This window comes from Lactuca virosa, chromosome 1 (assembly GCF_052849685.1).
Source record: "Lactuca virosa cultivar CGN04683 chromosome 1, Lactuca_virosa_CGN04683_v6, whole genome shotgun sequence".
In the NCBI taxonomy this organism is placed as follows: Eukaryota; Viridiplantae; Streptophyta; class Magnoliopsida; order Asterales; family Asteraceae; genus Lactuca; species Lactuca virosa.
Window position 1 is genome coordinate 43,578,201 of NC_136426.1, and position 12,762 is coordinate 43,590,962.

The 12,762-nt window shown below is 32.9% G+C and overlaps 1 protein-coding gene and 1 long non-coding RNA gene across 2 annotated transcripts; one reads left to right on the forward strand and one right to left on the reverse strand.

Moving 5' to 3' along the window:
- Window positions 1-1,189: 1,189 nt before the first annotated feature.
- LOC145116017 (alpha/beta-Hydrolases superfamily protein) lies at window positions 1,190-2,507 on the reverse strand. The gene is made up of 2 exons (XM_079052407.1): window positions 2,108-2,507; window positions 1,190-1,796 (listed from the first exon to the last, which is right to left on the reverse strand). Exons 1-2 carry the CDS (start codon window positions 2,476-2,478, stop codon window positions 1,364-1,366), a joined length of 804 nt encoding a protein of 267 aa, XP_078908533.1. The 5' UTR covers window positions 2,479-2,507; the 3' UTR covers window positions 1,190-1,363.
- Window positions 2,508-10,456: 7,949 nt separating this feature from the next.
- LOC145104459 (uncharacterized) lies at window positions 10,457-10,915 on the forward strand. Its single transcript, XR_013707088.1, has 3 exons — window positions 10,457-10,534; window positions 10,614-10,658; window positions 10,737-10,915. It is a non-coding gene; the product is annotated as an uncharacterized LOC145104459 (long non-coding RNA).
- Window positions 10,916-12,762: the final 1,847 nt, after the last annotated feature.

The window sequence follows — 12,762 nt, forward strand, 5'->3', positions numbered from 1 at the left end:
TCATATTTTATTTCAAATGGGCTTGAGTTGATGTCTCTTTGCAAGATTAAATTGTTTCATATTTTCTTTCAAATGGGCTTGAGTTGATGTCTCTTTGCAAGATTAAATTGTTCATTGTCATTGTGTTTTGGATTTGGATCTAGCTATTGTTGGTGAATGTGTTTTTTGAATACCCGATGATCATATTTTAAATTAAAGCCTAAAGTTTATTGACATATGGAGAGTTATGATGTTTTTTCTAATATTTTTCCTTTAAGGTTAGGAAAACATTCTCACTTTTTTGTATTTGTATTTGTAAGTGCTTTGTTGGTTGTTTAATATATAAAATCTCTTGTTTTTAAAAAAGATATTTTTTTTCTAAAATTTGAAAGATCTTATTTCTTTGTTTTTACCCGGACCTATGGAAAAGGATGGTGGATTGGTCTTCTTGCTTAGAGGTGCAACCATCTTCTTGTGACAAATCATTAGATATACTTAACAACAATGATGGAAGTAAAAGGTTGCAAAAATTGAGGTTGTTAATTGTCTATACTACTCTTTGGATGATCTGGAAGGCACGCAATTCTATTCTCTTTAGGAAAAAAATACGGACGATGATGTTAACGACAGATGATATTAGTATTACTCTTTTAATTGGATTAAATGGCGATCTAAATGTAGCTCCATTGAATGGGTGATTTGGAGCTCTTTCCCGATTTTAAAATATTTCATGTAATTTTATTCGAGCTTCTTGTTTGAGTTGTCGTTTTTTCTTCTTAGTATAATCATGTTCCAAAAAAGTGGTGGAACAGAAACGCAATAAAAATGTTTTTGTAAAGACATTTGAGAATGAAAACACAAAGAGTAAAGTTCATGTATCATGTAGTCTTTGTGTATTGAATTTAACAGAAATCTGTTGTAGTTTGGGTATTTGTTCTTGGTGTACGATTTTTGACATTGTGGACAATTTGATTTGCTGTCAATTTTAAGTTGGTATATGATTTACTATGAATTTTTTAAATTTATTGATTGTTTGTTGGTATCTATTATTAAATTATAAAATGGTAAATTTTTCTCATTTAAGAATTTTCTCAAATAATATATTAAAACCGAAATAAACTATTTATAAATTTGAACGTAAATTCAAATATTGGATTTTCGTACGGACACATGAGAAAAGGAAAAACAAAATAAAAATTAGATGAACACGTCAGCAGTGAAGATCATTTCTTATCCTTTTCCCCATTGTCCACAAATTATTCGCCAGGTGTCACCATCTTTAGCCATATTCCCCCAATATTCTTAAACTTAAAAAGTGGATAAAACTATAGATAGTCATTCAGTTAGGCCCATGAAGGCCCACAAAGAACATCGATAAAAAAAATTATGATCTAGAAAGTGCTCTACTCAGATGATGGGCCAACAAGGCCGGAGCGCTCAGATGAGGCAAATGGCCTTCCACGTTCATCATCTCCACCGTGTTCCGCCCTCCAAGGTGTTCCTTTAAGTACGTCGCCACCGAAGTCGGTACAGATACGTCTTTTGCCGTTTGAATTATGCAACACGGCACCCTCACTAGGCCAAGTACTCCTCTTAAATCGCTGTTGAACACCGTCCGAGAAACGAAGAGTGAAATGTCCGGCCTCATGTTGAACAACGTCCGGCTGAATTCGCGTACAGCTGCCGGTACATCGGCACCGACTGCTAAAGGAGCGAATCCGTTCACCCATGCCTCGTAGTTCGACTCCATTGCTAGGAAAACCTTCTCCACCTCGCCTGCTTCGAATCCGCCGTGGTAATCTTTATCGTTTAAGAACCTGAAGTTAGGTCAAAGATCAGTTCATCCTCCAGTAATAATCAACATGTATGTTCGAAATTAAAAGCAAATGAGATGCCAATGAATCAAAGCAGATGATAATTTAATATAGCCTCGGAATTTCCAGCAGTTCATTGGAAGAATTTGTTCTATTTGTCGGAAACAATTATTCCAAAATTCAAACCGAACAAATTCGTTTTCTATTATCATTTTGATCTAACTAGCCGAATTTTAATTGATAGGAGAACAACATTAACATGAATTCCACAGATCTTCATATCCGTAACAGATTTAAACATAATTCGAGGATACCTTGGAGAAGCGCCGATGAGGATGAGCTTGGAGAAGAGCTCAGGTCGACGAATCGCCGCAAGGATTCCGATCATCGACGAAAGTGAATGACCGACGTAAAAGCACCGATCGACGCCGAGAGAGTCAAGGATTTGAAGAAGGTCGTCGACATAAGCGTCTAGAGAGTTGTAGCGATTGAAATCGAAGTAATCAGGGTTGACGCTGCCGGCGAAGGCAAGGTCGTAGAGGATGACTCTGTAGTGAGTACGGAAGTAAGGGAGAATGCGACTCCACACAGACTGATCGGTGCCCAATCCGTGGGCGAGAACCATGAATTTCTTGCCGGAGCCGACTACTCTGACATTGAGTGCGTCCAAAAGACTCGGGCCCATCTTGTTCTTGTGCGAAGGAGAGATAGCTAATGTCGTTATGGAATATTTATAGCGACCAAAGTTAAGCATTATCAATATCCATTTTAGTGGGACGCACCAACTATTTTACCAATTTCCCATCGTCCACACGCAAAACATGATTTTTATTTTAGAAACGTATTTTGAAATCAACTTTTTTTAAGAAAAAAGTTAATTAACTGGTATTTAACAGGTAGTGATAATATTTAAGGTAATTTGGACAACGAATTATTTTCATTGTTAAATAAGTTACTAAATTAAATGCTATGAGTGTTGCAAAACACAAGCGATGACATTCCAAACAAAAGGTTATGTCAAAGAAAAAAACAAATCTAAGACAAATGAAAAATAAATTCATGAATGATAGCAATTATACACAACCAAAAGGCATTTGGTCCGGCAATAAGACTAGAGGGAGTGGAGTGCGGTAAGGATGACATGGCGCCTACGTGGCATAGGGAACACCGCCCCCTCTATGCGGTTTGGGAGTGCGGCCATTCTTGGGAAGGCTCCTCTCTCTCTCTCTCTCTCTCTCTTCCTCCCTCCCTCTATCTCTCTCTTCTTTCTCTTTCCTCTCTTCATGGTATACCACTCCTTGAGTGTGGTAAGGGAGTGTGGTAAAATGAGGGAGTGTGACACCACTCCCTCCAGCCTAATAGTATTGTTTTATAACAATCGGTGCACCAAAATTTAATTTACCTATACTTTGTTGTCTTTGAATGCAATAATTTCCTTGTATTTTTGGCGTTCCGGTCTCTAGTTGACTTTTTCATAGCTCTAAATAGTAGCTTCATATTTTTATATAATCGGGCATTGTCGGTGGTATTTTTATACCTCAATCAAAATACGTATCCTCTAGGGAAAATTTGGGAAATGAAGTGTGAAATGAATAAAAAGAATCATAGCCTTCACAATGATATTCACCTTTGTTGGTAAGTAGTATTATTGGAAGTGTTTGCAACTCAATTTGTTTTTAACAATGTTATTAGATCACATGGTAGACATTTTTTGGGAGCGAAGATATTTGAAAGAAAATATATAATTACAGTTTAGTTTAAGTTAAACACATTTTAGAGTCGCTCATATCAAACTTTGGAATTTATTTTATGTTATTGTATTGATGTTAGTTCAAGTTAAAGACACTTCAAAATCATTTAGAGCAAACTTTTCTAGGGTGGAGACGATAGTGACAAAAGGTATCTTGGGGTAAATGGGATTTAGTCATTGATTCAAAAGATAAAAATATGATTAGAATTGGCAGTTTTGTGGGATTTAATTATGTTCTTCTTCATATATGTTTGTGGCGATTTTCTAATAGATATGAAGGTTGTGCATGACAGGAAAACGGGTGTCCTTATGAGGGCAGGTCAAGTCAGAGGCCATGGTGTTTGGCGAGGATTATGGCCTTGGTGAACAGGCTGCATGAAAAAAGCATTACTCTACACTTAAATTTGCGTAAAAAAGTTGGTGACATGTAGTCTTTTGGAATGAGACTTGGGTGGGAAACATTCTTCTTAGAGATATATTTCCTAGAATTCTCTATCTTGATTGAGATGAGAATTGTTATATAAATAATTAATGGGTTGAGAATTGATGTCGGTAGGTGATAAGTGGTGTTGAATCTCGTTAATTTGATTAAATGAGAGCTTTTTAGTTGATGTTCATGTGACTTCGCAAATCGATCGTTGGGTTTGGGACTTGTGTGATAATGATGAATTGACAGTAAACGTTACTAAAAACACATTGATGACTTCTTGCTTTCTGAGGGAAATAGGGTTAGTAGATGGTGTTCTTTTGTGCCTAGGAAGGTAAATATTTTTGCTTGCCGATTGTTATTGAATCCACTACCTATCAGACCGAATATGGTTTCTAAAGACATTGATGTGCTCTTTGTTATTTGTCCCTTGCGGTGTATGAAACTAAAACTTGGAATTTGATTTTTGGGTGGATTCAGTTGTATGTTCTGAGAGGTACTAGTATCACTGCAGGGCTGATTGTTTAGGTAGACTTACTTCGAATAGCCAACCCCAAGAAAACAGTTGTTGAATCTATTATCTTGAATCTGGAGTACTTTGAACAGCTACTTCAGATTCTCATTACCATTCCATGTAAAATAAAGATGAGTTCTAAAGTGAGTTCTTTGGCTTCAAAGTCCACTTAACTATTTTTATTATTTTTCATGTTCTAGCTTTTTGTTAGTGTATTTATGATAATCACTTGTCCAAAAAAATTATAGTTTAGTGTGTATATATTAATTCATTAACTATGAAACTTCTATAACTTTTATAGACAAAATAGAGGATTTGCAACGATTTACGGAATTTCGCAACGAAGTAGCAAATCCTAGTTATATGTACGAATAGTAAATTTTTTATTTTTAGACTTTAGCCACAATAGTTTCATATATTGGCAGGTTTGGTCTCTATGTATAAAATAAATTATAAAAGTTGTCCTTATAATTTACATAAAAGACCTCTATGCATTTTTTTTTTACATTTAGGTTTTAGATTTTGGCCACAATACTTTTGTATGTTGGCGGTTTTGGTTCCAATGTAGAAAATAATTTACAACAGTTGTCCATATAGTTTACAGAAAATGTTCATTTGTATTTTTTTTTCTTTTTTACAAAAATGGTTCATATATTCAAATAATATACTCTCTAGGTATGAGACTTTGGTCACAAGACTTTCGTATGTTGGCAAGTTTGGTCTATATGCATAATATAAATTACAAAACTGTCCGTTTAATTTAAAAAAAAAATGTCATTGTGCAATTTTTTTTACAATAAATAGTCCATGTGTTCGAAAAAAATTAGAAAAATGGTTTCTGCTTAATAAAAAATTTTCAAATTACGCCCACACAAAGAGGACATAAGTAGACTTCCGGTCTGGATCCTCGCGAAAGAGGAATGATGCAATTTCTAGTGACACTATATGACAAAATACTAATTAAAATATCTTAGAAAAAGTATTCTGTATGAAAGTGCATATAGCCATCAGTGTTGTGAAAATGTGTAGATTTAAAATTATGTTTAGAGTTATGAGTGTTAATGTTATATATATATATATATATATATATATATATATATATATATATATATATATATATATATATATAAGGCTAGGTTATAATGTGGATGGACAACTATTGTGCGGACGTGTGGACAATGTTATTCTATGAGAATTACTAAGAGAATAGGTTGTTTGCTAAAGCGAATACATTCAACCTCACACAATCATCGTCATTTTCATGCATTCTCACTAATTCTTATTCATTTTTGTCTCACGCATCGTTTTTTACCTATTTTCGTTCTGACAGCATACGACCCAATAAGCATTCTGACAGAATGATAATAATAGAAAAAACGTCTATAATAACCTTATAGATGATTTAATTAGTGAGAATGCGTAATAATGACAATAGTTATGTAAGATTGAACGTATTCATATTACCAAACAACATATGTTCTCTGTCATTCTCACAGAATAATATTGTCCACACGTCCACACAATAGATGTCAATCCACATTTGAATCTAGCTCTCTCTCTCTGTGTGTGTGTGTGTGTATATATATATATATATATATATATATATATATATATATATATATATATATATATATATATATATATATATATATATATATATATGAACTTTTGTGAGATAACTAGAAAATATGATCATCTTGTTAACTACAAAATAGTTTTTTTTTTTTTTTTTTTTTTTTTTTTTTTTTTTTACATTCCCATGATTTAGTGTTCATGGGTTTATTTGTTGTCGATACTTAAGAGTTAAGATACATATTTAAGTAAATAATCAAATAGCATGATCCATATGACGTGACCAATATTATCGTGATTGGGTGAAAATATTATAACATGATTGTAGCATGTTTTCCTTGTGACGTTTTTAGAAATTTTTTATTTCAAGAAAATTGATTAGTAACAACTTTGTGTTATCGACATAAAAATCTTGAATCCAGATTATAAACTTTTTAATTTTTATGCTGTTGGTATGGATTTAAAATTCAATATTAAAAGAGTATATGTTTTCTTTGTTTATATTTGTCTTTTCGATTAAACTTTATTCGTATGCACCCCCCACAATTGATATCAACATGCATGTGTTTGGGATTGAATTCTTATAAGAAAAATAAAACATATATATATATATATATATATATATATATATATATATATATATATATATATAGGAGTAGGATCAAATGAGAACACCCAAAAGGTTGAGAACACGCGGGAACAGATCTGAACCATTTAAAAAATTAAATCTAAGATTATTATTGAATGGACCATTTATGTAAAATTTTAAAAGTTACAGGTATTAAAGTGTAACTTCAAATGGTGATAAGGGTATTATAGTAATTGGACCTTTACCACCATTATTTAATTCCTATAATTCCTCAATCACTCGCCTATTTCCTTCTATTTCCCATCTCTCTCTTCATCTCTCTCTGTAAACCTAGGTACGCCTCCACCCTACATCATCGATCCACCACAAAAGGGAAAAGAATGGTGAGACAGATTGGAATCGATGAAGCCAAAAAGGGGGAAAGGGAAACAGGATCTCTGAATTGCTTTTGATCAGAAGGAGAGGATTCACGAACAGAGCAGGGATCTGGAGGCATAGTCGATTGGGGAATGTTCGATCCTCGTCTGATCGAGTGACAATGAACGGATGCAGGTCAGAAATCATTTGGGCTGCTCTCGGTTTTTTTTGTTTGAATCAGCGAAAGAGCACCCCTACAAGTCGATGTTAGTTCATCGGTTTTCATTGGAGATTCTAGACCACCAATCGATTTCAAGTTGGAAGGTATGGTCTCGATTTTGCTTGAATGTTACTGTGAAGATAAAGGTTGATGATGGAGGCTATGTCGATGGTGGTTTCCTGGTTACGAAGGGTAAAGGGTATGATTAGGGCTTCCTTTATCTTTCATTTATTCAGAATCAATTCATTGATATATCACCTTTATCTTTCACTTTAAATCCATCTCTTTCACTTTCAATTTTGTGTTTTTTCGATTTTGGGGTTTTCTATCAAGAACATGAAATGATGAAGTATGAAATTGTTTCAGGAGCGAAGAAAGAAGAATAGGGAGCACCTCCACCGATTTGGTGGTTCATCGCAGTAGTGGAGTGGCTGGGGCTATTCTGGCAACCTCTTTACCACTTCGTTTTCTTGTTCCAGTTACTGTCGATGAGAGGGGAGGAAGGCAGAAAGAAAACGACAACAGGGGGTGTTTGGGTTGCTTGGTGTGTCGTAAAACAGTGGGAGAAAACAGAGGGGGCTGCTGCCCTTGGCTCGCCGGAAACCACCAGCAAACACCTCTGGTGGGGGTGTTTTTGTTGCACCTCGAAGATAGGAGAAAAAGAAGGGAGTGTGAGAGGAAATGGAAGAATGAAAAATTATATTTATCTATGAATAGCAGTTATTCATTTGTGGATAGCAGTGCATTCATGTGTGAATAACAGTGAATGAATAGCAGTGCATTCATGTGTGAATAGAAGTGTATTCATTTGTGAATAACAGTGAATGAATGTATTTATTTATGATTAGAGGTATTCATTTATTCAATTCTGAATAACAGGATACTCATTTGTTAATAGCAGTGTATTCATTTGTGAATAACAGTGTAAGCATGTGTTAATGAGTATATTTATTTATGATTAGAGGTATTCTTTTTATGAAGAAATGATAATTTTTACACTCTTTTTATTTTCAATTGATTAAAAAAAGGAATTAGATTACTTGTAAATTGATGTGTATTTATTTGTGATTGGAGTAGTATCAGGTTTTTTGGAAAAAAAATCATTTATGAATACAAATGTACTAATTTGGTGTTCGATTTCTATTCATTTTTTTGAACACAAAAAAACGTGAAATAGGAGAAAAAAAATTGATTTTTTTAAGAATTTTTTTTTCAGTTTTAAAATAAATTTTGGTAAAAATGTTTTTTATATTCCATTAATAAGAAAAATAAAAAATTGAATATTTATTTCTTTTTTGGTAACTGATCCTAAATTTAAGGGAATTTTATTGAATTTTATTTTATTTTAATTTAATTAAAATATACAATTACTAGTATGCTCTTATATATTGATTGGTCCAGAATTGTTCTCGCGTTCTCAACATTTTAAGTGTTCTCATTTGATCCTCTCCCTATATATATATATATATATATATATATATATATATATATATATATATATATATATATATATATATATATATATATATATATATATATATATATATATATATATATATAGAGAGAGAGAGAGAGAGAGGAAGGATCATTTGAGAACTCAAAGTTTCCCGAGAACCCGAGAACCGATTGTGAGCCGTTAGATCAAAATAATAAAAGGCTAGGATGCTCGGTGACGTTTTTGTAAATAAATGGGAAAATTAAACACGGGGGTATGGTTCTGAAATTAATCGAAGGGCATTTATGGTACTGAAGAGATTATCCCCCAAATCAATCGATGCCGCTCTCAAATCCCTCATCGTCTTTGTTCGTCATCCCTCTTTCTCTTACAACTTCATCGTCGATCCTTCCCCAATCCAGAGCCATCGCCTGACATCTGTGGTTTCCTCCGTCAAATGTCTCCGCTATTCATTGAATCAGGTAAGGTGAAGACTACTAATCCATGGTCCTTATCCTCCGTATCATCGATGGTGAATCCACGAGCTAAGAGATCGATGTCATTAGTTTTCATCTTCAATTGCGACAATAGATTGCCAAATACCTGAATATTCTATGATGGATCTTTGATAGCCGAAGTATGTGTAATCACATCGTACAGAAAGAGATCCCCACTAAAGACCAGACTGACACACATGCGTTGAAGATCGATGAAGGACCACAGTTATTGTCGATTTTCAACAAAATCATCGCCGGTTTCAATGAAATCACCATCGATTTCTAGCACAGGTGATTAAAATCACACACATAAAGTCAATTATTGCTCATCGCAACTCAGGTAAGTTCAATTAGTATTCCTAGTTTTATGAATTTGAACTTTTGATTTTGCAGTTCTTGGTTGCGATTATGAACGACACACCGATTTGCCTCGCCGTGTCGGAGCAATTACTCTGCATCACGAGCAACACCTTTGTCAATCCATTGTTCCTCATTGCAGATTCCTGAGCCATTCGATCTCTTGACATGTAACACGAGCTCCAGATCACTCCAATTCCGTGATCTGTCACCGCCGGTGATACTTTCATCAGCCGGTGTACGACCGCCGTTACACAGTTCTCGTCTTCAGAAATCGTCGCCCGTCCTTCGGTACATGTCGACACCATCTCTAGTATCTTCTTCACTTTTTCAATCACTGAAACTGTATTTTTGGACAGGAGAGGATTTTACCCGGTGGTTCTCACGATCCCCTGACAGACGAGTTCCTTTTTCGATTGGTGAGATGTGTTAATCTAGACTCGAATTAGTCTTCTAAGGTACATCTTAATGCCTCCTCTGTATATATATTCAATCAAATTTTGTTCATCATTAAGCCCAATGCCAAAGTGATAGGTTTTAGTTAGTCCGTTTGATTTGAACTATTGTGTTTCTATGCCTCTGCAAATTGCTGATTAAGATACTTATTCATTCGATTTCAAGAACAGAAAGTGGTGATTACCTCAAGTGATTTTCATACTTAAAAAAAACTTAATTACCTCAAGTGCTTCATCCAGCTTCATCAAGTACTTCTCTGTTGTGATTCGACTCTGTTGACAGCATAATAAAAATGTGTAAATCCCATAATAAGCACAAATAACGGAATTTATATAACAAATAATCAACTTACAGGAACTTCAACTGGCTGATCAATGTATCTCCTGGCCTCATAATCCTAATAAAGAAATGAAATGGAAATATAATTAATTTAAGTTCAAACTTGAAGTTTAAGTTATATGATTTAGAAGAAGGCAGCTCACAAGTTCTTGTAAACATCAACAGGGATTTGCTCAATTTAGTTCTTGCTGTCTCTTTTGCAAAAGAACAAGATCAGATTCTTTCAAGGTATTCTTTAAAATTGTTTTAATAGAACTTATTATATATGGTGCTTATTATTGTTTTGGTTTATTTGCTTTGAATGTAGCAACATAGCTGGGTTTATTTGGATCACTGATATTGATATTCCAAGGTTTGATTGAGAGCTCTGAACTTATTAAATATTAAATATAGAATACAAATTAATTTTGTGTTGTATTTACAATTTCAGGAAGAAAATCACATATCTAGCTCCATCAGGAGGAGAACTTCGGAGCAAGTTCTTGTTAATGGGAAGCTTAACTTGGATTGAAACCTAAACTGCAAGTCTTCATTGCCAATTTTTTTTGTTAATGTAAGTCGTTTGTTTTTTAATCCATGTAGCATTGAGGGCCCAACAAGCAAACATGGGTATTTAATTTGTAGTATATGTAGCAAAATTTTGAATGGGTGAATGTGCACATCAACAATTTGAACCCATCAAATGATGACTGGATTGGAGTTTTCTCCCCTGCCAATTTCAGGTTCTTATCATTTGTATTTTCTACTTTTGTCAATTTGTTTATTATATTTATAGCATCCTACTTCCATTTCTTAATTAATTAATAAAAAATGCATTGCTATAATTGCATATATTTCTTAAAGTATAATAATTTTGAGAACATATTTTTTGTCCCGCCTTTTTAGGTGGGACAAAAAGCTGTAATTTTTATCCATCTTGGGATAAAAAATAGACCTGATAGTCTATTGTTTTCAGCATTCAACCTGCTTCCCTGAAAACTCAAGAGTCAGCCCTCCGTATTTATGCACTACACCTATTAAGGTTTGTTCTTTTATTTATGACATGGGTCCTAGATAGTTTTTGGATGTGAATTTTAAAAATGAGTAATCATTTGCTAAAAGATAAGGATAGTTAGGAAATTTTATATATATCTCAATAATTAGTTATCTTGCAACAACTCGTTACATTACTATCCAAATTTAATTATTTTGTCGTATATAATATCCATTGTATTAATTTGGATGTGATTCATATATTTACATGTGAATTATATGTGATTCACATGTAGATCATATGTGATTCACATGTGATTCACATGTAGATCATATGTGATTCACATGTAAATCTCGTGTGATTCACATATTAATCACATGTAAATCATATATGAATGATATGTGATTCACATGTAAATCACAAGTGAATCACATAGGAATTACATGTAAATTACATGTAATTCACATATGAATCACATGTAAATCACGAGTGAAACACATGAATTACATGCGATTCACATGTAAATAACATGTAATTCACATATGAATTACATGCGATTCACATGTAAATAACATGTAATTTACATATGCATTACATGTGATTCACATATGAATCACTTGTGATTCACATGTAAATCATGAGTGAAACACATATGAATTACATGTGATTCACATGTAATTCACATATGAATTACATGTGATTCACATGTAAATCACATGTAATTTACATATGAATAAAATGTGATTCACATGTAAATCATGAGTGAAACACATATGAATTAAATGTGATTAACATGTAAATAACATGTAATTCACATATGAATTACATATGATTCACATGTAAATCACGAGTGAAAAACATATGAATTACATGTGATTCATATGTAAATAACATGTAATTCATAATTCACATATGTAAATAATTTGTAATTCATAATTCACATATGAATTACATGTGATTCACATGTAAATCACATGTAATTTACATATGAATCACATGTGAATATCACATTATATAATCACATGATATAATCTCATGTGAATCTTAAAAGATACAATCACATGGTAGTTAAAAGATACACATTATATAATCACATGATATAATCTCATGTGAATCTTACATGATATATACATGTCCATTTTTGTGAGTGTTCTTGCATTAATCATTTCTTTTTTAATTTTCTTGTAGAATTTGAAGAATTTGTGGAAAATATTGAAGAGGTGAAAAGTGATAAATTGAAGAAAATATGAAAATCTTGATATGAAGAAATGATAGTATTGTGAATCGTTGTAGTTTTTTTTATATTTTATTTTGTATTGAATAAAATACTTGTAGTATTATGTTTATAGATTGATTAATAAAATTAAGATTTTTTATGATTTACTTACGAATATGATTGTATAAGAAAATATTCATATATGCATTTGAAAAAATATGCATATATGCACCTAAAACGTTGATTTTTTTGCTAAAAAGTTAGAGT